At 41.8% G+C, this 22,261-nt stretch overlaps 1 protein-coding gene across 1 annotated transcript in view; it reads left to right on the forward strand.

Annotated features, from left to right (window-relative positions):
• Nucleotides 1-22,261, forward strand: part of caskin1 (CASK interacting protein 1) — a 702,390-nt gene that overhangs the window by 654,892 nt on the left and 25,237 nt on the right. The window contains exons 16-17 of the mRNA XM_060840179.1: nucleotides 2,551-2,652; nucleotides 18,208-18,346. Of these exons, the coding sequence (XP_060696162.1) occupies nucleotides 2,551-2,652; nucleotides 18,208-18,346 (241 nt within the window). The remainder of the gene's footprint in view (nucleotides 1-2,550; nucleotides 2,653-18,207; nucleotides 18,347-22,261) is intronic.

Consider the following 22,261-nt stretch of genomic DNA (forward strand, 5'->3'; position numbering starts at 1 on the left):
AGCAGATCAGCCACGATCTTATTGAGAAAAGGCTTGAAGGTCTAAGTGGTCTACTCTTGTTCCTTGGTTGTTTGTATATGCTTTTGAGGTCAGGCGGATGCTTCAGTTTTCTATGATATTTTAAAACTAAAGTGCCGGACAGTCTCTTAAAAATGAAACAAGCAATACTTCATGGCAATCTATTAAGAAATCTGCAGATCGGGAATGATGCCTGCACACATCAATCTCCCTGTGTATTTTGGCCAGGCAGTGGGTAGCAGAATAATGTCAACCAGGAATACCATGTGCCATCAGAAAGCAGCTGGTCTGCTCAAGCCAAAATCCTTCACAGTTCCTGTGCTGATGAAATGTTAAAATGAAGGTGCTGGGAATTACCCTGTATATTGAGTGGAAATTGTCTGAAGCCTGTGGTTTCCCTGTTAACAGCTTCATAATTGTTTAGGGAGACTCAAGATGCCTGGTTAATAAAGAAGTCAAACAGTCGAAGCTGCATTGAGCGTAGGCAGATGAAGTTGGAAAGTTGTGAGTGAATGGCACTGGGCTTTGTGTGTACAGTCAGGTTGGAATCGAGGTTAACCCGGTAGCAAGGCAGTAGCAACTCAAGATTAACCTTGATTTGTCAATGACTCTACATACAACTGTCTGCTGTACTTTCCTTCCTTCCTTCCTTCACACTTTGCCCTTGATCTTTCCCCGTTTTTCCCTCTCAAAGGCTCCCGTCTCCATTCACCCTCCTTCAGCTAAGAAGGAGGGTGAGTGTCGAGCAAGTGATGAACGTCTCCACAACTTTGGCATCAGCTCAACCAACAGGAGGCGTGCTGTCCTAGGGGCAAGACTTTCTAAACCAGATTTACCTGCCCCGAAGGTGAGACATTCTAACAATTTGAGGCATTCTGGTTCAACCCGCTCCCCGCCAAACCAACCCACTCAAACACTGACCTGAGGGTCTTACCTAAAAGCAGGGGAGTTACAAAATCCTGGAGTCATAACATTCCAGAAAGCCCGACCCATCCTTGTTGCCCCAGCCCCTAAACACAGTCTAAGACTGCCCTGAGACCACAGATTCAAGTGTTAGATAACCCTGAGGTTCCCAGCTTATTTATGGGGGAGTCTTTCAACGTACACCCACCAGGAAACAATGTAATACGAGTTTCGGAGTCAGACAAGAGCAATATTGAGCTTGGTTTACAACTGGCATTTCATCTGAATTCATGAGTATTCCCTCACCCCAATGTCTTGATAATTTGTGTTAAAATGACCATCCTTCCCCCACCTCACCATGATACTATGGACTGCTGTGGTCATCTTATCACTGCAATCCAGCACCTGAATCCAGAGCTTCGGAGAGGTTGCAGGTTACCTCCAGGCGCAGTTTAGACTGAGTTCAGATGGAAACTGTTGGCTCCAGTGTTGTTCCATGGTCTTTTGGTGGATAATTCAATCAAGTTCTTTGAGAACCGAAGTCCAGCACAATATGTCCCTGTACTGACTTCTTCTAGTCTCCACATATACAGTCTGCCCTCGGAGAGGTTATGGGATAGCAGCACTCAGACATTGGGATTTAGAGGTGACATTTCTTGTGCCTTCACAACCTAGAGATGGTGAGGCCACTTGCATCAACACTCTTGACTGTGGCAGACTCAATGCAGAGTGAGGCCAAATCTGAGATTCTGACACTACGAGGAACGTGCATCCAGCTGAATGGTTTTGAGAAGCTCGAAGGGTAATTTTCGACAAAGTCAACCAGTCAGGAAACTTAAAACATGGGAGAATAATAAAAGCAAATTACTGCAGATGCTGTGAGTCTGAAATAAAAACAGGAAGTGCTGGAGAAACGCAGCAGGTTTGGCAGGGCCTGTTGAGAGAGAAACTATATACATTTGTGCCACTATGTTATTGTGCCTGATGTGAAAGTGCGCATGCCTTATGCTTCCCACTGGGTGAGCTAGGTTAAAATTGTGGGTAAAAAATGAGGTCTGCAGATGCTGGGGATCACAGCTGAAAATGTGTTGCTGGTTAAAGCACAGCAGGTCAGGCAGCATCCAAGGAACAGGAAATTCAACGTTTCGGGCATAAGCCCTTCATCAGGAATGAGGCCTCATTCCTGATGAAGGGCTTATGCCCGAAACGTCGAATTTCCTATTCCTTGGATGCTGCCTGACCTGCGGTGCTTTAACCAGCAACACATTTTCAGCTAGGTTAAAATTGTGCCCTGCCATTGCAAAATAAAAGTGAAATTTTCCACTTGCGGACCTAAAACTCATCGGCAACTGTACCCTGAGGTGCTTGGGTCTCCATTTAAAATACCTGTTAACTCTGAACTTTTTTTTGACAGGACTGTGCTGTTGTGGCATTGTTGTGTTAAAACATATACAACCTGACAATTTAGCGAATCACTGTTGACCCTGGAAGGGTGTCATGGTTTGGCCAGCTTTTGAAGACCTGCTGAAGTGAACTTAGTAATTGTAAGCGATGGCCTAGCACTGCTTCCATTTGTGAGTTTCAGGTTCACCAATGGCATCTTCAATTGTAACAAACTCTGTGTTCTAGGATCTAACAGCAATTGGAGTAACAAAACCTGGACATAGGAAAAAGATTGCCATTGAAATAAATCGACTGAATCTCTCAGAGTGGCTGCCCAACTACCAGCCAGTAAGTCTTATCACATACTTCCGTTTCAAAAGGCTGTTCATTGACAACCAGGGGACAGTATGTCCTCAACCCTTCTTCCCACTAACCACACCACCACCCCCCCAACCCGCACCCCTAAACCTCACCCCCACCAGTACCCATCCATAGCATCTTCTAATCCTTAATCCAACCCTAACCCAAAACAAAATCATTTTTCCCATCTCAGTTGCCATCCCATCCATTCCAAAATGCTTGAATCTAATTTGCATTGTAAATCTTTGGCAAATGAGATTGATTCCTGGGACCCAAGTATGTGTTGGGTAATAATTAAAGATAACATATATTGTAAATTGATGGAAAGTGAACAGATCAGACTAAGCCTGGGAGAGAAAATTATGTTCACGATTTTTTGGGGCCTTATACTGTGATGGAACTAAATGTCATACCCTTCGCTGAACAGCTCACAACCCTGTGACATGTTATACAACAAAATCAAAACACATTTGAATAGAGGTTTTAAGTAGAGGGAAATTCGGAAAAAGAAACACTTGTCATTGACTTCAGTGGGATTGAAAATCATGACTAATATAGTTAATCAACCGATTCAGATATGTTACAACACACTTTTGGGAAAGGTAGGATTTGAACCCAGAACCTGTGCTAATGGTGCGCCTTAAGACCCTCTATGACAACAGCAGGTCCCTGACTCATTATCACCTGTTTAACACTATAATATAGGAATCACTACTGTAAAACGATCCAGGTCTTGCTAGTTTGCCTTCTGCCATACTGGTTATATGATGCTGCAATAATGGATTTGGTGTCCAATCACAGCAATCATTCTCTATCAATTGGCTAACGACAGACCCAGCAAAATGATGAAGAACTTTGGGAACATGGACCTAAAGTCCCCTGTTCCTCTGAAGTATGCTATGCCCACTATATACCATCTCTCAAATTGTTCATTCAAAGTATTATTTACTGAAATCAATCTAAGGTTGCAGCTCGATGAATTGATACAGACTGCTCCCATTGTCTCCCTAGTAACACCATTTCAAATATTGACCATTCAGTCACTGAAACCCCATTAAAAGGAGCCTTGCTGTATTTCATTATTAGTAAGAAAGGCAATGCTGTTTGTGAAATAACATTAACAGCTTATTATTTTATCAGTGTTAATCTATTCATCTTAAAATAGCGGGGAGATTGATTCCACCTGAAACCTTTCATGCATTTGTTATGAGTATTTCACAATATAATTTGAGTAATGTCATTTTTATCTAATCTCAAATTATTGCTTACATAAAATTTGATGATAATAATTACCATAAAATAATTTTATGAAATGGGAATAAAAGGAAACAATAAAAAACTTCCTGATTTTATTTGTCTTAGATAAACAAGGAGCTGGAAAGGTGTAATTGTAATGTTGGCTCTATGCCCTAGGTTCTGCTAAATGTGTTCAGTATGGTAACAGGAATCTACAGAATTAGGTCGCACATTAGCCATTACCTCATTGAATGGACAAACAGATTTTAAGGACTAAATGGTGACATCTAGATAGAAATTTGAATTGCTCCTGGGTAACTGATCTTCAGGATACTGAGTGCTTTGAGAGCAACTATTCATTCCAAACTCAGAGTGCGTCTTGCCTATGAGAGCTGGTCGTCAGTCAAGTAGTATCTCTCTTGATGCAGCAGCGCCACTGGGAGCAGTGGCCACTCCTGGGACGGCATCCAATCCCATGGTCACCGTCACTGGAGCCAGATGTAATGATAAGGGAAGGGTACTGTCAGGGCCAGGCTAATAGAGTCAGGTGAGGATGGGTAGGGTGCCAGAGTGAATAGGAGAGGGTAGGAGAAATTATGGAAGGTGGGGTTTGGAGACCTTGCGAGAAGGCCTTTGAAATAACTCCACAGAGACTGGTGTCCCGTCAGCAAGACCCCATTTATTTACACATGGTGACGCTGATCCAGCTCCCTCAGAGCCAGCTCTAAGGGCAAATAGGATGTCTGATATTCCTGTTTTTTTTTCTTCTCTTTTTTCCTTTTTTCTTTTTTTTCACAACGCCCCTGTTTTTTTTATTGTTTTCTTTTATTAACCCCCACACTACCACCTAACTGCAGTAGTGCTTATTTTTTCCACAGCGCCCATGGTGTGTGTGTGCAGGTGAGAGACACAAAGTGCACGAATCTTTATTCAATTTCCACCACCAGAAAGATAGGAAAACACCCAAGTGGCCAGTGACAAGCAGTGCCCTTCACAAAATGCCCTGTTTATTTTTTTTCCCTTTTTTTCTTTTTATTAACCCCCACACTACCGCCTAACTGCGGCAATGCTTATTTTTCCCCAGCACCCATGGTGTGTGTGTGCAGGTGTGAGACACATTGAGAGACACAAGGTGCACGAATCTTTATTCAATTTCCACCACCAGGAAGATAGGAAAACATCCGGGTGGCCAGTGACAAGCAGTGCCCTTCACATCAAAAGGCAATATATTCCTTTTTTTTTATTTTTTTTTATTTTTTTTGCCCTTACAACTCCTGGTTATATTTTTCTTTTTTCCTTTTCCCCCACACTACCGCCTAACTGTGGTAGTGCTTATTTTCCCCAGCACCCATGGTGTGTGTGTGCAGGTGTGAGACACAGTGAGAGACACAAAATGTACAAATCTTTAATTTCCACCACCAGGAAGAAAGGAAACACCCGAGTGGCCTGTGACAAGCAGTGCCCTTCACATCAAAAGGCAATATATTCCTGTTTTTAACTGTTAGTCGGGGCTCCCTGATTGAACCAGGTTAACAGCCTCAATTTGGGAACTCATTCTATGAGGCCTAGCTGACTGACCTTGTTACAATCTGATCAGCCTCAATGTAGAGGTCTGGGAAGGAAGTACCACCACAACCTGTGCAGCGAAAGCTTTAGGGCTTCACACTTTGCACTAAATGCTCCTACCTGTGGGAGAAATTGTGACGGGAGGAGGAAGGGGAATTCAAATGGCCAATTAAGGGCCTCAATTAACCCACAGATGCACAGCTACCCAACACCTCCTCCACCATATCGAAAACTGTAGCTGAGTGGTTAAGTTGGCACCAGGAGCAATACCCATGGCAAGGCACCCAATTTCAGAGTCCACATCCCCCAATCCCTATCAACCTACTGTCAGTGCTGCGCTGCCCGAATCAGCTGCATGCTTCTGTAACTAGGAAGGGTTGAACTGAAATAAATTGTAAAAACCTTCAACAATTGGTAGTATTGCACCTTCAGTTGGAATAAGTCTTTGTTTGTTTCTGTTTATTTTCGCATCAAATTCTGTGAATGGGTTTTGCCAGCCAGTCACATGGTTTGAATGTTGCTTTGCAATTTTCGTACAGTTTTTGTGAAAATGGATGGAGATGAGACTGGAATTAAACAGTGCACACAAATCAAGGTCAGGGTTGTCAAGGCAATGGGAACCCAAACTGACAGTCTCAGAATTCAAAAAGTATTGTAGATTAAGGAGAAATCTCCTTCTGCACATTGATGAGGAGCTCTACTAGTTTTGGGTCACATCCCCAGGTTGTGGCTAACTGTGGACAGATCTAAGTATGGGCAGCACGGTAGCACAGTGGTTAGCACTGCTGCCTCATAGCGCTAGAGACCTGGGTTCAATTCCCGCCTCAGGCAACTGGCTGTGTGGAGTTTGCACATTCTCCTCATGTCTGTGTGAGTTTCCTCCGGTTTCCTCCCACAATCCAAAAATGTGCAGGTTAGGCGAATTGGCCATGCTAAATTGCCCATAGTGTTAGGTGAAGGGGTAAATGTAGCGGTATGGGTGGGTTGCTCTTTGGAGGGTCAGTGTGGACTTGTTTGGCCGAAGGGCCTGTTTCCACACTGTAAGTAACCTAAGTACTTCAGCCCATTTCACACAGGTGCTCCAGAAGCCTAGGAGTAAATGGAAGTGTCGTAATCTGATAGCTGTGGCCATAGCTGTTAATTAGATCCCTTTTTTAAATGCTTCCTTTCTGTGCCAGGCCTTCTGTAAAGATGCTTGGTTGTAAATGATTGCGTGAACTCTGAGGCGAGCAGGTACTTTGTTCCATGATCTAAGTTGCCAGCAGATCTTGACCCTTTTGAGGCTTGTTCCTGTGTCATGCACAGTAACCCCCCATGAAGACAGCAATACCTGCATTCGTATAGCACCTTGAACACACATGACCCAAGGCACTGCCTCAATCGAACTAATAGAACGCAGAGAGTTGGAGTTAAAGGGGCATTTTCAGGCTGCCAACCTATAACTAGTGGAGTGCCACAGGTATCAGTGCTAGGTGAGAGTTACTGACAATACATATTGACAATTGCTGATATATTAATGACTTGGAAGAGGAAAGTGAATGTACCATTGCCACATTTGCAGATGACTCTAAAATAGCTGAGAAGACTAGTAGTGAGAATGACACAAAGAGTCTACAGAGGGATATAGACGTATTTGGCGAGTGAGCAGAAACATGCCAGAGAGTTATCATAGAAATATAGAATCCCTGAGATGCGGAAGCAGACCATTTGGCCCATCAAGTCTACACTGACCCTCTGAAGAGCATCCCACTCAGACCCCTGCCCGACCCCCACCCTTTCCCCATAACCCTGCATTTCCCATGGCCAAACATCATTGGACTGTGGAAGAAATTGGAGCACCCAGAGGAAACCCACATAGACACTGGGAGAACATGCACACTGCACACAGGCTGTCACCCGAGGGTTACATTAAACCTGATCCTTGACACTGTGTGGCAGCAATGCTAACCACTGAGCCACTGTGCCACCCATGTAATGTATAATGTAGGAAAATATGAGTTTTGGTACTTTGGCAGGAAGAATAGAAGGATTGCATGTTATTTAAATGGAGAAAGACTACAGAGAGCTGCAATGCAGGGGGATTAGAGAGTCCCAGTGTGTGAATCACAAAAACCCACAAATTACAAATGGGCTGTGGCCTTTATTTCGAAGGTAAATAAAAGATGTATAAGAGTAGGGAACTGCGGAAGGCACCAGTCACACTGCAACTTGAATTATGTGAATAGTTTGTTCCCATTATCCAACCAGGCAAATTCACAAACATCACTGCCTATTTGAAGGGTTTTGCGCATTAATCCCAACCATTCACTCTGTTTAAAAACCGAATCCTTTTGTGACTGCAGAATGAAACTATGCATGAAGGAATATCCTAATGTGAACTCCTCAGCCAGCTAACCATATTCCTTGTCTAAAGAGCCAAATGCAATGAGTTCCAGTCATTAAACGTACTCCTTTTACTTCCAGTATTACTCCATAGTCATGTGCACGAAAGACCATTGCAAATCAACATGCAGAGATGCACTCCTCATTGCTTAACTGGGGCTACCAGGCGTTGTGTTTCTCAGTAATGAAAATTGTTCGCAGCAAGTCTGTGCTTTGTTATTCTTTGACTGGATTTGGGCGTTGCTGGCAAGGCCAGTCTTTGTTGCCCATTTTCCATTGCTTTGGTCTGAGTGGCTTGCTAGCACCATTTCAAAGGGGAGTTAAGAATCGACCATATTGCTGTGGGTCTGGTATCACGTGGAGGCCAGACAAGGTAACAAATGCAGATTTCCTACCCTGACGGACATTGTTAAGTGAAGTGGGTCTTTACAACAATTAACAGTAGTTGCATGATCACTACCACTCAGAAGAGCTTTCACTTCCAGATTTATGAATTAACTTTAAGTTCCAGTTGCCTTCATGAGATTGGAATGCCCCCAACACATTACATTACTAGTCTCGTGACGGTATAACCATGCAACATCCCCATTAATATTCAATGGATATTAACATGACCTCTGATGTGTTCTTAACTTTGATCATGCTATCCTGGTACATCTGCTCTTTGTGCCTGTGATTTACTGATACAGCAGCATTGGTTGATTCGCTCATAGAGTCATAGAGATGTACAGCATGGAAACAGACCCTTCAGTGCAACCTGTCCATGCCGACCAGATATCCCAACACAATCTAGTCCCACCAGCCATGATTGCCAGTGTCTAAAATAACATATAATAATCATGAGATCATTGAGGACAGGAGGATCTGTAAGGACAGGAAATCAAAGAGGATAAGATTTAGTTATGTCTTAAAGAACAGTGATAGGTTTGAGGAGTGAGCTTAAGAGCTTAGAGCCTAAGTATGTGAAGACTAACTGATGGAATAAAAATCCAGAGTATTGTGCAACAAACAGACTGGTTATATGCCCAGCCAGCAAAGTTTGCAATACACACACGCACACTCCTCAGATAAATAACTGAGCAGAATGTATGGAGCTATGAAATATGTTTGTAGTTCACAGCACTTGTAATGCTTTACTATAGTGCTATACAGGGTCACACCCCATATTCTACCATAAATGTGAAACAATAACATTAATTTCCCAATTAGCTACTTCCAGCAAGGAACATGATGTTCCAGCACAGTTGCAAACCCTTCAAGACTGTCTGAAATTTCCAGGAATTGAAGATCAATCTCTTGAGACCTGCTATGCACAGTCTAGAAAAAAGACATAGGTGGCATTAGAAATGTTTTTATTTTCTCATTGTGTATAACTCCTTTCATTCATTCATTCATGATTAAAATATGGAGACTGGGCATATGGATGTGTATCGCAGTAACAGCCAAGGCTAATGAAATTGACTGCCAAAGGGTTTATTCCCTTTCTAATTAGCCACAGCAAGGCAGTGCATCCACAGAATGGACCAAAGGCAGAGATGTTGAGGTGGGGTGGTTCAAAGTCCAGCTTTCAGAAATGCATTCAAATAGAGAGGGCAACTCGCATTACAGGGGGGCACTACAGTCTTGGCCCAGATATCTGCCAATACCTGGATGGATGGCCAACTAGGAGCTACAGTCAACAATGCCCAGAACTGTGCCTGCTACGAATACTGCTCCTCAGATTAGGAGAAAGCGAGGGCAACAGATGCTGGAGATCAGAGTCGAAAAGTGTGGTGCTGGAAAGACAATGCCCTTCAGCTCATCTCCTCCACTTCCCACACCTCTGCACTTGAACTCTCCCCCTCCGATCGCAACGAGGACAGAAACCCCCGGTCCTCACTTTCCACCTCACCTCCATCCAAAGCCCCGAAAGATCTTTCCACATCTGACAGAGATTTACCTGCACTTCCACACATGTCATCTACAGTGTCCATTGATCTTGAAGTGGTGTCCTCTACATCAAGAAGACAGGATGCCAACTTGGGGAATGTTTCAGAGAACATCTCTGGGACATGCACTAAACGACCCCACCACCCTGTGGCTGAACACTCTAAATTCCCCTCCTCCTCCAGCAAGAACATGCAAGTCCTGGGCCTCCTCCACCGCCAAACTCTAGCCACCCAATGCCTGGATGAAGAACTCCTTATCTTCCATCTTGGGACCCATGGGCTCAATGTCAATTTCACCAGTTTCCTCATTTCCCTTTCCCTCACCTTATCCCAAATCAATCTCTGCAACTCAGCATTGCTCTCTTGAACTATCTTACCTGTCCATCTTCCTTCCCACCTGTCTACTCCACCCTCCTCTCTGACCTATCACCATCACCCTCCACCTTCATCAACCAATCTTCTCCCCAGCCCCACACCCTCCCATTTATCTCCCATCCCCCTTGGGCCACCCACTCATTCGTGATAAAGAGCTCATGCTTGAAGCATCGATTCTCCTTCTCGGACGCTACCTGACCATCTGTGCTTTTCTAGCACTACACTTTTTGACTCCTCAGTGAGATTAGCCAAACTGAGACTTATTGTCAATATGTCAATAACCCAATGAAACTTCACCATTTTTTTTCTGAATGGCAAAGAGCTACTCATTAAAGTGGATTGTTGTGCTGAAGGCTAAAATGTAAAATTATTTTCTGTAAAGGTAAATCTAGCCAGAAATTGGATTTAGTTCCATGACTTAAGCAAGGAGTGTCTTTGTCATTGGGTGTTAAGTACCTCTCCCTATAAGAGGCAATACTCCAATGCGTTTCCTTTTCAAATATTACAGTTCTCACTATAGTCTCGACTTGATGGTTTTCCCATTGTTTGCTTAGTTTTAATTTCTTCCCCATGCCTCGATAAGCTTTGAATTTATCACAGTAAAAAAAATGTTGGATTTAACTAAGGTCATTCACCTCATCAAGCCTCCATTTCCAAAGACCATGCACAATCTGCCTCTCATGAACTGTACCCCTCCCAACCATTGAATTACCCACAAAAAGATTCTTTAAAGTCTCCCCAACCTGGAGTAGAAACCATGCAAACAGTGAGGACATTCTTCCTGAATGCCAACCTTATCCTTGCACCCTGCATTGCACGCAATTGCTTTCCCTACTGATTTAAAGACATTCCTGAGGATAAGAGTCCAAAGTTAGGAATCATTCACAGGAATCTTCGTAGCATTAGATCGCTTTAAAAAGATTTGCAAAACAACACTTACCAACTAGAATTAATGATTTTACAATTGCAAATACGTTACTCAAAATTGTATGTGGGAATCAATACCTGAAATTTAATAAGATCAGGTTTTACATAGAACAAAAAAATGATAAATCAAGAGATTTAGAATTACGGGCAGCACAGAGGCTCAGTGGTTAGCACTGCTGCCTCACAGCACCAGGGTCCCAGGTTCGATTCGAGCTCGGACAACTGTCTGTATGGAGTTTGTACATTTCCCCGTGTCTACGTGTGTTTCCTCCAGGTGCTCCAGTTTCCTCCCATAGTCCAAAGATGTGCAGGTCAGGTGAATTGGCCATGCTAAGTTGCCCATAGTGTTAGGTGTATTAGTTAGAGTGAAATGGGCCTGGGTGGGTTACTCTTCAGGGAGTCAGTGCGAACTTGATGGGCCAAAGGGCCTGTTTCCACAGATTCCTGTAGGGAATCTAATCAAATCAGATTGAACATAAATAGATCCTGTTCAGACATATAGCCCAGAATTTGCTGAAGAGGAGCATTTCGTAATGTGTCCTGTTAGATAAATATGTTCCTGCATCCTTAAGTTTAAAGACTTTTGCTGACAGAGTTCCTGAATGTAAGAACTGATAGTGCTTTGGCAAAGACAACAGGTCATGTGGGGTCTCGATGAAAATCAAGAGCAACAGTTCTACTTTGACCAAATAAAATTCTAAGGATTGAAAAATAAACTCAGAGGAATGGTAACTTGAAGATGACAGCAATGTTCAATTAGGTACAGAAAGAGAAATAAATATAGGGGAAAATAAACTATATTGAGCAAGAAAAAGACAGGGAGGAAAGGGGATAAAAGTTAAATTTTAAGATGTAAGGCATCTTTTAAATCTCTGGATACGTTCATTACCTGAAGGATTGAGACTTGTTCAATTTCTAGGCTTAAGACCCTGAATGCTAATCATTAACAATTATCATAATTTATTGAGTAAATTACCAAATAAGACTTGCTGTGGTGAATTTAATTGTTAAATGTCCAAATGTAGCAGCTTCATGGAGAGATAGCCGGCAAGAGAGGCACAAATTGCCAAGTAACAAGTGGCAATTCACAGTTCATGCAGAATCCCTCCTTATAGTGAAGTTGCTGAATCACTTGTACATTAATATTGGCCTGTGTGCGCTACATGCTGTTATCATTCAACAAATTCTGGGCTGATTCATCGTACAAGTAAGTCAGACTTCAATTCTGTGCAGTTTACAATAGAATACTATTAGATTCATTGAAAATAAATCTGAGCATCTGGTGCAGAGCCAGATTCAAATCAGAAATGGAGGAAGCACCTTTGAAAATTTGTCAGACAGCTTTTGATATGCTTTCAATGATGGAATGTACACTTCATGCTGGAACATCATTTTTCCAGCCAAACCAGCATTCTAAGACTCAGTCTGCACTTCGTTACCAGTTCGAATCCATGAGGATAGTATATTTTAGCATTTGGAATTAATGGTGAAACAATCACTCAATACCCTACTTTTACCATTGCTACTTACGTTTCCTAGCAGTATAATATTCTCCCCACTTTTAGTCCAGTTTCACTCTATCTCCTCTTTCTCATCCTCTTCTAGCCCAAGTGGCACCCCTCTGGAGGAGAGGGCAGAGGACAACACAACTGATCTTCCAACACTCCTTCAAGCCTCTGGCCAAATTTTCTTCTAGTCATTCTGTTGCTGCCAGGAGCACCCGGTTAGAGAGGTGACAGGGTTCCAGAGCCTGAGTAATTAGTTGTACCCAAACGTGCACGTTCTACTCTTTGCGTTTGATTATGGAAGTTCTAATGGCAACAGTCTCTAAGACAGCATGGCCTATCCATTTAAGCTGTATTGTTATCAACCCTTTGCTAATAAAAAGAATGCATCTAAGATGTATCTATTTATAACACACTGTACCTATCTCTTCTGTGTGGTTCCTTAAGATAATATAATGGAGAAAGCTTGCTATACCTATAAATCTGTATGAAGTAAAGCACTTTACCAGAATAAAAACTACCGTAGCATAATATTTGGACTAACTCTGTCCAATTAACATTGCATCCAGCTTTTGTCCTTTGGGCATTTTGGGAACAGCACTGCTCAATGTTGTTCATCTAGAAACTAGGATTTTATTCTCCTGTTGAGTTGGATGAATTCATAATTGATTACCTGAATGACCAGCGCTCTCAATTATGCTCAGAAGCCTATAATGGTCATGAGCTTAAGCTCTGTAAGTAAAGTTTATGTTGGATATTGACTGTGGGGATAAACAATCAGTGGCTTGTATAATTGTTGTGTAGCTGATAATAATAGTAAAGGATTAAAATTAAGGCACATGGGAATGAGATGGAATCCCATTGTTTTCCTGGTGGAGTAGCCAACCTGAACAGAAAGTGAGGACATAAATCACAAGGAGATGGATTTTTCCAGTGAGCTGTGACCATAACCAGCATTATTTTGTCCTTTATATGTGGCTTAATGAACAAGGACCATTTCTTTTATCAGTTTACAACCAAAAGTCAGTTTACACACTCCCAAAATGCTTCTGCCCATAGCTAATTCATGGGTTATGAGCTTGGGTTTAATGCTGCAGTGTAATTTTGCTGAGGTTCTAATAGGAGATTTTAAATCAATTCCATAGGTTAATTACTCCATGAGTAAAAGTCATAATGCACAACAGGAATGAAAAAATATACAAAGGACTTGAAGCTTAGGAAATCCTAGTTTGAGTAAAGCTGCGGTTTGGGCTTTAATTATTCCCAACTTGACAAAATTAAAAATTTGATGTCTGAAATGTAATCTGAAAAAAATAATTAATTCATCGAAATACTCCTGCATGTGTGATTGAGAGATAACTGCATTTTGTGTGTCGTGTGTTTATTGTGCTTTTTGTGTATTTGTGAAAATTGTAATTTGTCTTTCTTTTGCATAGCATGAAAAGCAATAATATATCATCTCAAGGAAATAAAAATGTATAAATAAATACTTCTGTGTGACTTGCACTACAGTGCTTTGTATTAACAGCCAAACCTGAATGTTTTGTTTTACATTTTGATGATTAATATATTTTTAACACAATTGTCAATATTATCAGAGGAAGGAAACAAAATTAAAACACCATGTATGTTGTAATAATTATTATAAGATTGCAAATTAGTTATTCACTAATAATAGAAATGCTTTATCCTGAAATAATTCCAAAGCTTTGATTGCCTGACAGGGTCTGCGTAAGCAGCCCTGTCTGAGGGTTCATTTTCTATCCATTATGTATTAGACTGCATTTTCCCACAGATGTTTAAAATCCCATATTTCCAACATCTGCAGAAATGTTGACACTATTACTATAAATAAATAACCCATGTGGAAAGGAACGTTACGTTTGCAGTGCATGTTTCTGTGCTGTGTTTGCTGTGTGTACACTTTTTGTTCTTTAATCAGTGGCTAAGTGGCTTGCAGACACAAAATAAAGTTAGTTTACTTTATTTTTCTTTTAAAGCTGCATGTTTTGACCACTGTGCTCACATTGTTCTCAAAGTACAATTATTTGAATTCATTTTACTTTAGCCATGTGTATGCCGTTGAAGCAAGTCTAAATTTATATAACACCTTTAACATAGTAGTTAAACTTATCTAGTGTCTCACAGGAATGTTATCAAGGAAGAGGTGATGTCAGTATTGATGACCAAAGAGGTCGGAGTTCCTTAAAACAGAGAAGCAGAGGAATCCAGGGAAGAAAATCCCAAATTTAGGATTAGGCAACTAAAGATTTGGGGTTAGTAAAGCATTAAAATCAGGGAAAACCAAAAGAGCAGGTTTGAAGAAACAGAGAGATCCCAATGGGTTGTAGGCTGCAGGAGATTACACAGAAAGGGATAGGTAAAGCTATGGAAGAATGCAAAAACATTTGTAAGAGTTTTGAAATTGAGGTATTGCCAGATAGAGTCAATGTAGGTCATGAGCACAAAACCAGATGGGTGAATGGTACAATTTAACACAACATGTAGCAGAGCTCCATGTGAGCTCAATCATAGTATGAACACATAAAACTAAGAGTAATTTGGGGGAGGGTTCATTTTTCCATATGAAGTATTCCTTATGCTGTAAAATGGAAAATTAAAAGGAACATTTTTTCCCTCTTTGGCAAAAGGAATAGTTGCCCAATTTCTGCAACAGGGAGAGATCAGCTTTGTTAAATATTGCTCTGGGAAGAGAGGTGTTGTGGTGAATGCAAAGTAAAGATTTATATTCACTCTTTGTTACCTCAGCACTTCCAAAATGCTTCACAGTGAACAAAAAGCACTTTGAAAGTGAGATCACTGTAGTCATACAAAAAAAAGGCCAGCTGACGCCCAGCAAGCTTTTTATAATGATTAGATCTTGTTGGTTTAGTACTATCAACTGAAGGATAACTGTTGCCTGCAATAAATCCACTGCTCATTTTTAAAATGGTGCCACGCAAAAGATCTTTTACATTCACCTAAGAGGACACACAGAGTTTTGATTTAATGTCTCACTCAAAAGACATTGGTGCAGTGTTCCCTTCATGCTATCTTGGGAGTGTTAATGCTGAATTAGTGCTTAAATCCCTAGCGTAAGACTTGAATCCATGGCCTTCTGATCAAGAGCTGACTGCTACTGACTGAGTCACAGTTCATTCATAAAGTGAGTAGCAGACAATACAGATTTTTCTCTATATTATCTATCACTGGCATGGATACCAGGCCCTTATGTACAAGGACCAAGAGATATTTGAGATACGTCAGACTGAATTCTCACATGTCAGCTATAATGTTGTCAGCCTCAGTGGCTGAAGGGTCAATATTCAATTTCTCCGCTACAGTAAGGCTGTGCCTACATATTGTTATTGCCTTCTGACATATAGCTATTGCTTTTAGTCTCTAGCTGTACAAGGTACTTGGTTAGCTCAGTTGGCTGAATGGCTGGATTGGGATGCAAGTGATGACAACAGCGTGGGTTTAATTCCCACACTATCTGAGGTTACTGGGAGAAAGTGAGGACTGCAGATGCTGGAGATCAGAGTCGCGAGTGTGTTGCTGGAAAAGCACAGCAGGTCAGGCAGCATCTGAAGAGCAGGCGAATCAACGTTTCCCGATGAAGGGCTTATGCCCAAAACGTCAATTCTTCAGCTGCTTGGATACTGCCTGACTTGCTGTGCTTTTCTAGCTCCACACTCTCGTATCTGAGGTTACCATGAGGACTCTCCTTCTCACCCTCTCCCATTGTCTGAGGTGTGGTGACCCTCAGGTTTAAACCACCATCAGTTGTCTCACTGTCTAAAAGCATGGGTGGTTTTGCCTATTTACACACGGATCAAGGGCCACGATAGTTCTCTGATGAGCAAAAATAGATGTGGAATTTTCAGTTTCGTAAGCACGTGCTGAGAAAATGAGGACCCCAAGACTGGTTCCAGTTTTCCTCACAGCATAGTCAGCGCTGTAAGTTGTTTTGCATGAATGCCTGTCAAAATTATACAGCCATTTGAAAATCAGAGAATCAAAAAGCTTTTTGTCTGTCCATTGCACAGGCTGCCTGTCACAGTTTCCTTACTGCTTTGCTGACCAAAATAGCAGGAGAGAAAGACTCCTATTATCTTGCCTCAATTATGCTCAGTGTGTCTTTTGATTTTTCACTTTGATCTCCTTTGACTGAAAGTTGATTTCTAAAGAACAGATCCCACCCCACCCTCCCTTTTATACCATTCAGTGGTTAACATGCTTCTCTGAAAGAGAGAAAAAGAGACATGACTGAACTCCGACAGAATTGCTACCAACAATAGCTCTGGAAAATCTCCAGAGCTCCATGGAGCTTTGAACTGAGTGCTTGAAATCTGCCAGTTCCTACTTCCAGAAATACCCTTTATATTCATCCCCACCATTCCTCCAACACCCGTCACTCTCCAGCTAACCGAATGTTGGTTTTGTCATTAATACTGAGGTCTAAAACGGTGAACTTTGAGAGAGTTTCATGGAAGTATTAGGCATTTCTGTGGTGAGTGATTAAAAGTTCGGGATGGTGTCTGATGGGGGGTGGGAGGGCACTGGGGAGAGGGAGGGGATATCTGTACAGTATTTGTGGTAGCAACTTGTCCTCCTTTCTCTTCCCTGTGGAACTGACCAACAGAATCCCCCAATGTGCAAGGCACCCCAGTCAAATGAGATGCTTTGACAGGTATAAATCGCACTGCAATTGAGCAGCTGATTTATTTCAAAGCAACCTTTGACGCATGTTTCCAAATTGTAACGTCATTTAAACGGATGCCTCGAATACAATGATAAGCAAATTTGGCACTTCAGTTAAACCGAGCAGTGTGCTCCTGTGATTTGAAATCATTTCACCACTTTGATTGCTGAACGCAAGCAGCATTTGCAGCCAAGGCTGTAATAAAGAGGCATTGCACTGATTCGTGGAAAGTTTTATCCCATTTTCAAGGAAGCTTCAGCTGAAACCTGACCGATGAAATGTCAACTGAGTTCTGGCTGCAATTCCCAGCTTGTAACAAGCAAGATCCTGAGGGATCCTACAGCGGATGCTCTCTCTGACAAGAGAATCTAGAGCTGGGAGTGGGTCACTGTTCAAAATTAAGGGGGTGTCTATCTGAGACAGAGATGAGAAGACTTTTTTTCTCACTGAGGGTCCTGAGTCTTTGAGCTCTCTTTCTGAAAAGGTGGTGGGGCAGATACTGAATATTTCTAAGGCAGAGGCAGATAAGGAAGGGGGAGAAAAGTTACAAGGTATTGTGGAGATGAGGCTGCATGCAGATCAGTTAAGATCTTATGAATTGGTAGATCAGGCTTCGAAGGGGCTGAATGGCCTACTTTGTACAAATGCTTCCAAATCAGAAACATATTTAAAGGTGACGTCAAGTAAGTATTCAATGTCTGAAGCAAACACATTAGCAGAAGTTCCATTGGATGTGGGAAATGCAAATACCCCTTTACCAATGTCGAAAAGCTCGATTGCAGTGACATTTTAAATCCTAAACAACTAACCTGTCAATTGGCACCTGTCAATTGGCAGGGGAAAGATTGGTTTTTCACTTTAAACTCTTCATATTCTAACACAAAGATGCTCTCAACAGCTTTCTGTTTCCTTTTTCAAGAATGACCTGATGGAATGGCTCTCCATTATTGGCCTGGCTCAATATTACAAGACACTAGTGGAGAACGGTTATGAAAACATTGAGTTCATCACTGACATCACCTGGGAGGACCTCCAGGAAATTGGCATCACAAAGTTGGGTGAGTGATAGTTGTCCTTTTCATGCCAGATGTTTTGCTTGAGGTGCTGAATGTTTATGACCTCCCCCACATGTCAGTGGAAAAGGTTTATTAAACACAGAATCTCTGGAAAGCAGAGTGGGTGATTTGACCCATCCTGCCTGTGCTAGCTCTTAGAAAGATTAGATTACTTATAGTGTGGAAACAGGCCCTTCAGCCCAACAAGTCCACACCAACCCACCCATACCCCTATATTTACCCCTTCACTTAATACTGCAGGCAATTTAGTATGACTAATTCACCTGGCCTGCACATCCTTGGACTGTGGGAGGAAACTGGAGCACCCAGAGGAAACCCAGACAGAATGTGCAAACTCCACACAGTCAGTCACCTGAGGTGGGAATTGAACCTGGGTCTCTGGTGTGTGAGGCAGCAGTGCTAACCACTGTGCCACCATGTTTATGCACTGACCCACCTTCCTGTATTTTCTCCCCTAGCTCTGTGACGTTATATTTTTGAGGTAGATACTCAATTCCCTTTCAAAGATTACGATTGAGTCTACTCCAATCAGTACAACCCAGATTCCAAGAATTTTATCTTAATTGCTTGATCATACAGAATTTAAATATTGCTGAAAAAAGACCAGATATTGAAGCTCATCAGGGCTGGAACACAAAAAAGAGTTGAACAAAGGGAATATTATTTTATTAGCATGAGAAGAGAGTCTTGGTTGGTTGGGTCATCATTGACAAGGAGATTTAGCAAGAACAATTAACTGTTAATTCTCAGTCTGAGTTAATTCTCAGACCAGCCCATCTATTTTATCGGTGGTCATGGTATTCCCATTGGGATGAAAACAGAACTGGTGTCAGACTATAGTTTGGAAATATATTTTAATGTGTCACACTTGTAAAAGGTTTACTGTTTTTACTGGACAAAAGCAAATTACTGCGGATGCTGGAATCTGAAACCAAAAGAGAAAATGCTGGAAAATCTCAGCAAGTCTGGCAGCATCTGTAAGGAGAGAAATGAGTTGACGTTTACAGTCTAGCTTTGACAAAGGGTCAATTAGACTTGAAACGTCAGCTGTTTTCTCTCCTTACAGATGCTGCCAGATCTGCTGAGATTTTCCAGCATTTTCTCTTTTGGTTATTGTTTTTACTGTTAAGTTTAAACCTTCATCATTTTTGATGGGATCCTTTCCAAATGTAATTATTTACAATTGGATGTATACTGATATGGATTGTGTAACCAGTTTCTGTTTTGCTGTGTATTTGGAACATTAATCATCAGCAAAACTAAATTAATGTAATTTAACTATTATTGTTCACAAAGCAGCCTCAATTGAATTTTGAAGACAATAGATTAGATTGCTTACAGTGTGGAAACAGGCCCTTCAGCCCAACAAGTCCACACCAACGTGCCACCCACCCAGACGTTTACCCCTTTGCCTAACACTACAGGCAATTTAGCATGGCCAATTCACCTAACCTGCACATTTTTGGATTGTGGGAGGAAACCCACGCAGACATGGGGAGAATGTGCAAACTCCACACAGACAGTTGCCTAAGGCAGGAATTGAACCTGGGTCTCTGGCATTGTGAGGCAGCAGGGCTAACCACTGTGCCAACGTGCCACCCACAAATAATAGTATTTCATTAAGTTGGGCATGCCTGGTCGTGATACTTTATTTCATATTTATAAAGATAGACTTCAGTAATGTTGTAAGGTGAAAGTGAGGACTGCAGATGCTGGAGATCAGAGTCAAGATGAGAGTGGTGCTGGAAAAGCACAACAGGTCAGGCAGCATCTGAGGAGCAGGAAAATCAACGTTTCGGGCAAAAGCCCTTCATCAGGAATCTTCAGTAATGTTGTTCGCAACCTGAGGATGGCTGAAAGTGCTTCTGAGCCAGTGAAGTACTTTTGAGATATTGTTGTAATGTCGAAGATGTAGCAGCCATTTTGAGCATAGCAAGATCCCACAAATGGCAATGCAATCATAACCAGATAATCTGATTTATAGCCATCTTGGTGGAAAGATGGATGCTGAATGGGACATTGGGGACTGCACTCCTTCTGTTCTTCAAAATAGTGCCAAAGCATAATTGCATCTACTTGTCAGGGCAGACAAGGCATCAGCTTGGCATGTTATTGGAAAGATATCACCTCTTGCAGTGCAGCCCTGGGAATTAGCCTGGAATTCTGTGCTAAAGTCTGAACCCACATCTTCTGACTCAGCGGCAAGACTGCTACGAAATGAACACATCAAGATGCACTGGTGAAGCAAAGTTAGGGCCTGCTTTTTAGCACCAAAAAGCGCTTAAAAGCAGATGAATGTGAATCGAGACACATAATTTGTTAGTGTGTCTTGACTTGTGGGGTCTCTGTGAGTGGGGAGGATAAGGCAACTCTTGATTTTAAAGGTCAATGGATAAAGAAGCACTTTGAAGTGTATTATTGGCACTGGACATGCAGTTACTCACAAAGAAACAAAACCAAAGCTCCTTACTGAGGAAGCAATGGAATATACGGGGGGATTTTTGCCATTGCCTTTCGCCAATTAGCACAACCTCAAACCCTTTCAGTTTATTTCCCAGCATGTTCTGTCCTGCTTTATATGGTTCAGAGACAGTTTGAAACTATCATTACCCTTTTGCTGGGGCAAGTTCTTCGATCATAGCTATGGGGAGAAGGGACTTACATTTATCTGAAATTGCTGGAGAAACTCAATAGCTCTGGCAGCATCTGTGGAGAGAAGGCAGAGTTAATGTTAACAACATTTCTCCAAGTTTCTGTTTTGGTGTGCTTCAGCATCCGCAATTCTTTGTTTTACTTTATATTATTGAATTTAATGAACACTTTTCACGTTCTGTAAAACATTCCAAAGCATTTAATGCAGCCAACGAATGTATATGCAATGCGGCCATTGTTATAGTGATCTCTTTTTAACTGAAATGAGAGGAATAATTATTTGATTTGATGTCAGTAGTGTTAGTTGTGAGTTAAATAAACAAGATTAAGGAAGATATTGCATTTAATTTGTGCCTTCCAATCCACAACTTGCCTGCTTTCTCGCGAGCTACATGCAGTTAAAGTGGAGTCACTGTTGTAATGTAGGAATCCTGGCAGTCAGTTCTGCACAGCAAGGTCCAACATGCAGTAACGTGCTAATGACCAGATAATCTTTTGTTACCAAACCAGGAATTGCTGGGAAAAATTCTGGCAACATCTGTGGAGAGACAACAGAGTTAACATGTCAGGACCAGAGGTCCTTCATCAGAACAGGTTCTTCAGAAAGGTCAACTCCGTTTTCTCTCCACAGAAGCTACCAAACCTGCTGAGTTTTTCTGATATTTTTTGTTTCTGTTGCTGATTTACACCATCCGCAGTTCTTTGTTCAGTTTTTTGTTAATTATGTTAATGTCATAGAGATGTATATTATGGAAACAGACCCTTCGGTCCAACCTGTCCATGCCGACCAGATATCCTGAACTAATGCAGTCCCATCTATCAGCACCTAGCCCATATCCCTCCAAACCCTTCCTATTCATATAAGCATTCAGATGCCTTTTAAGTGTAATTGTACCAGTATCCACCAGCTCCTCTGGCAGCTCATTCCATACACACACTGCATTCTGTGTGAAAAGGTTGCCCCTTAGGCCCCTTTTAAATCTTTCCCCTCTCACCTTAAACATATGCCCTCTAGTTTTGGACATCCCCACCGTGGAGAAAAGACCTCGACTATTCAACCTATCCATGTCCCTCATGATTTTATAAGCCTCTATAAGGTCACCCCTCAGCCTCTGACGCTCCAGGTAAAATAACCCCAGCCATTTCAGCCTCTCTCTATAGCTCAAAACCTCCAATCATGGCAACATCCTTGCGGATTTTTTCTGATACCCCTGCTCATTCACACCAGAGGCTGTTTTCCATCCA

Source organism: Hemiscyllium ocellatum, chromosome 20 (genome assembly GCF_020745735.1).
Source record: "Hemiscyllium ocellatum isolate sHemOce1 chromosome 20, sHemOce1.pat.X.cur, whole genome shotgun sequence".
Taxonomy (NCBI): domain Eukaryota; kingdom Metazoa; phylum Chordata; class Chondrichthyes; order Orectolobiformes; family Hemiscylliidae; genus Hemiscyllium; species Hemiscyllium ocellatum.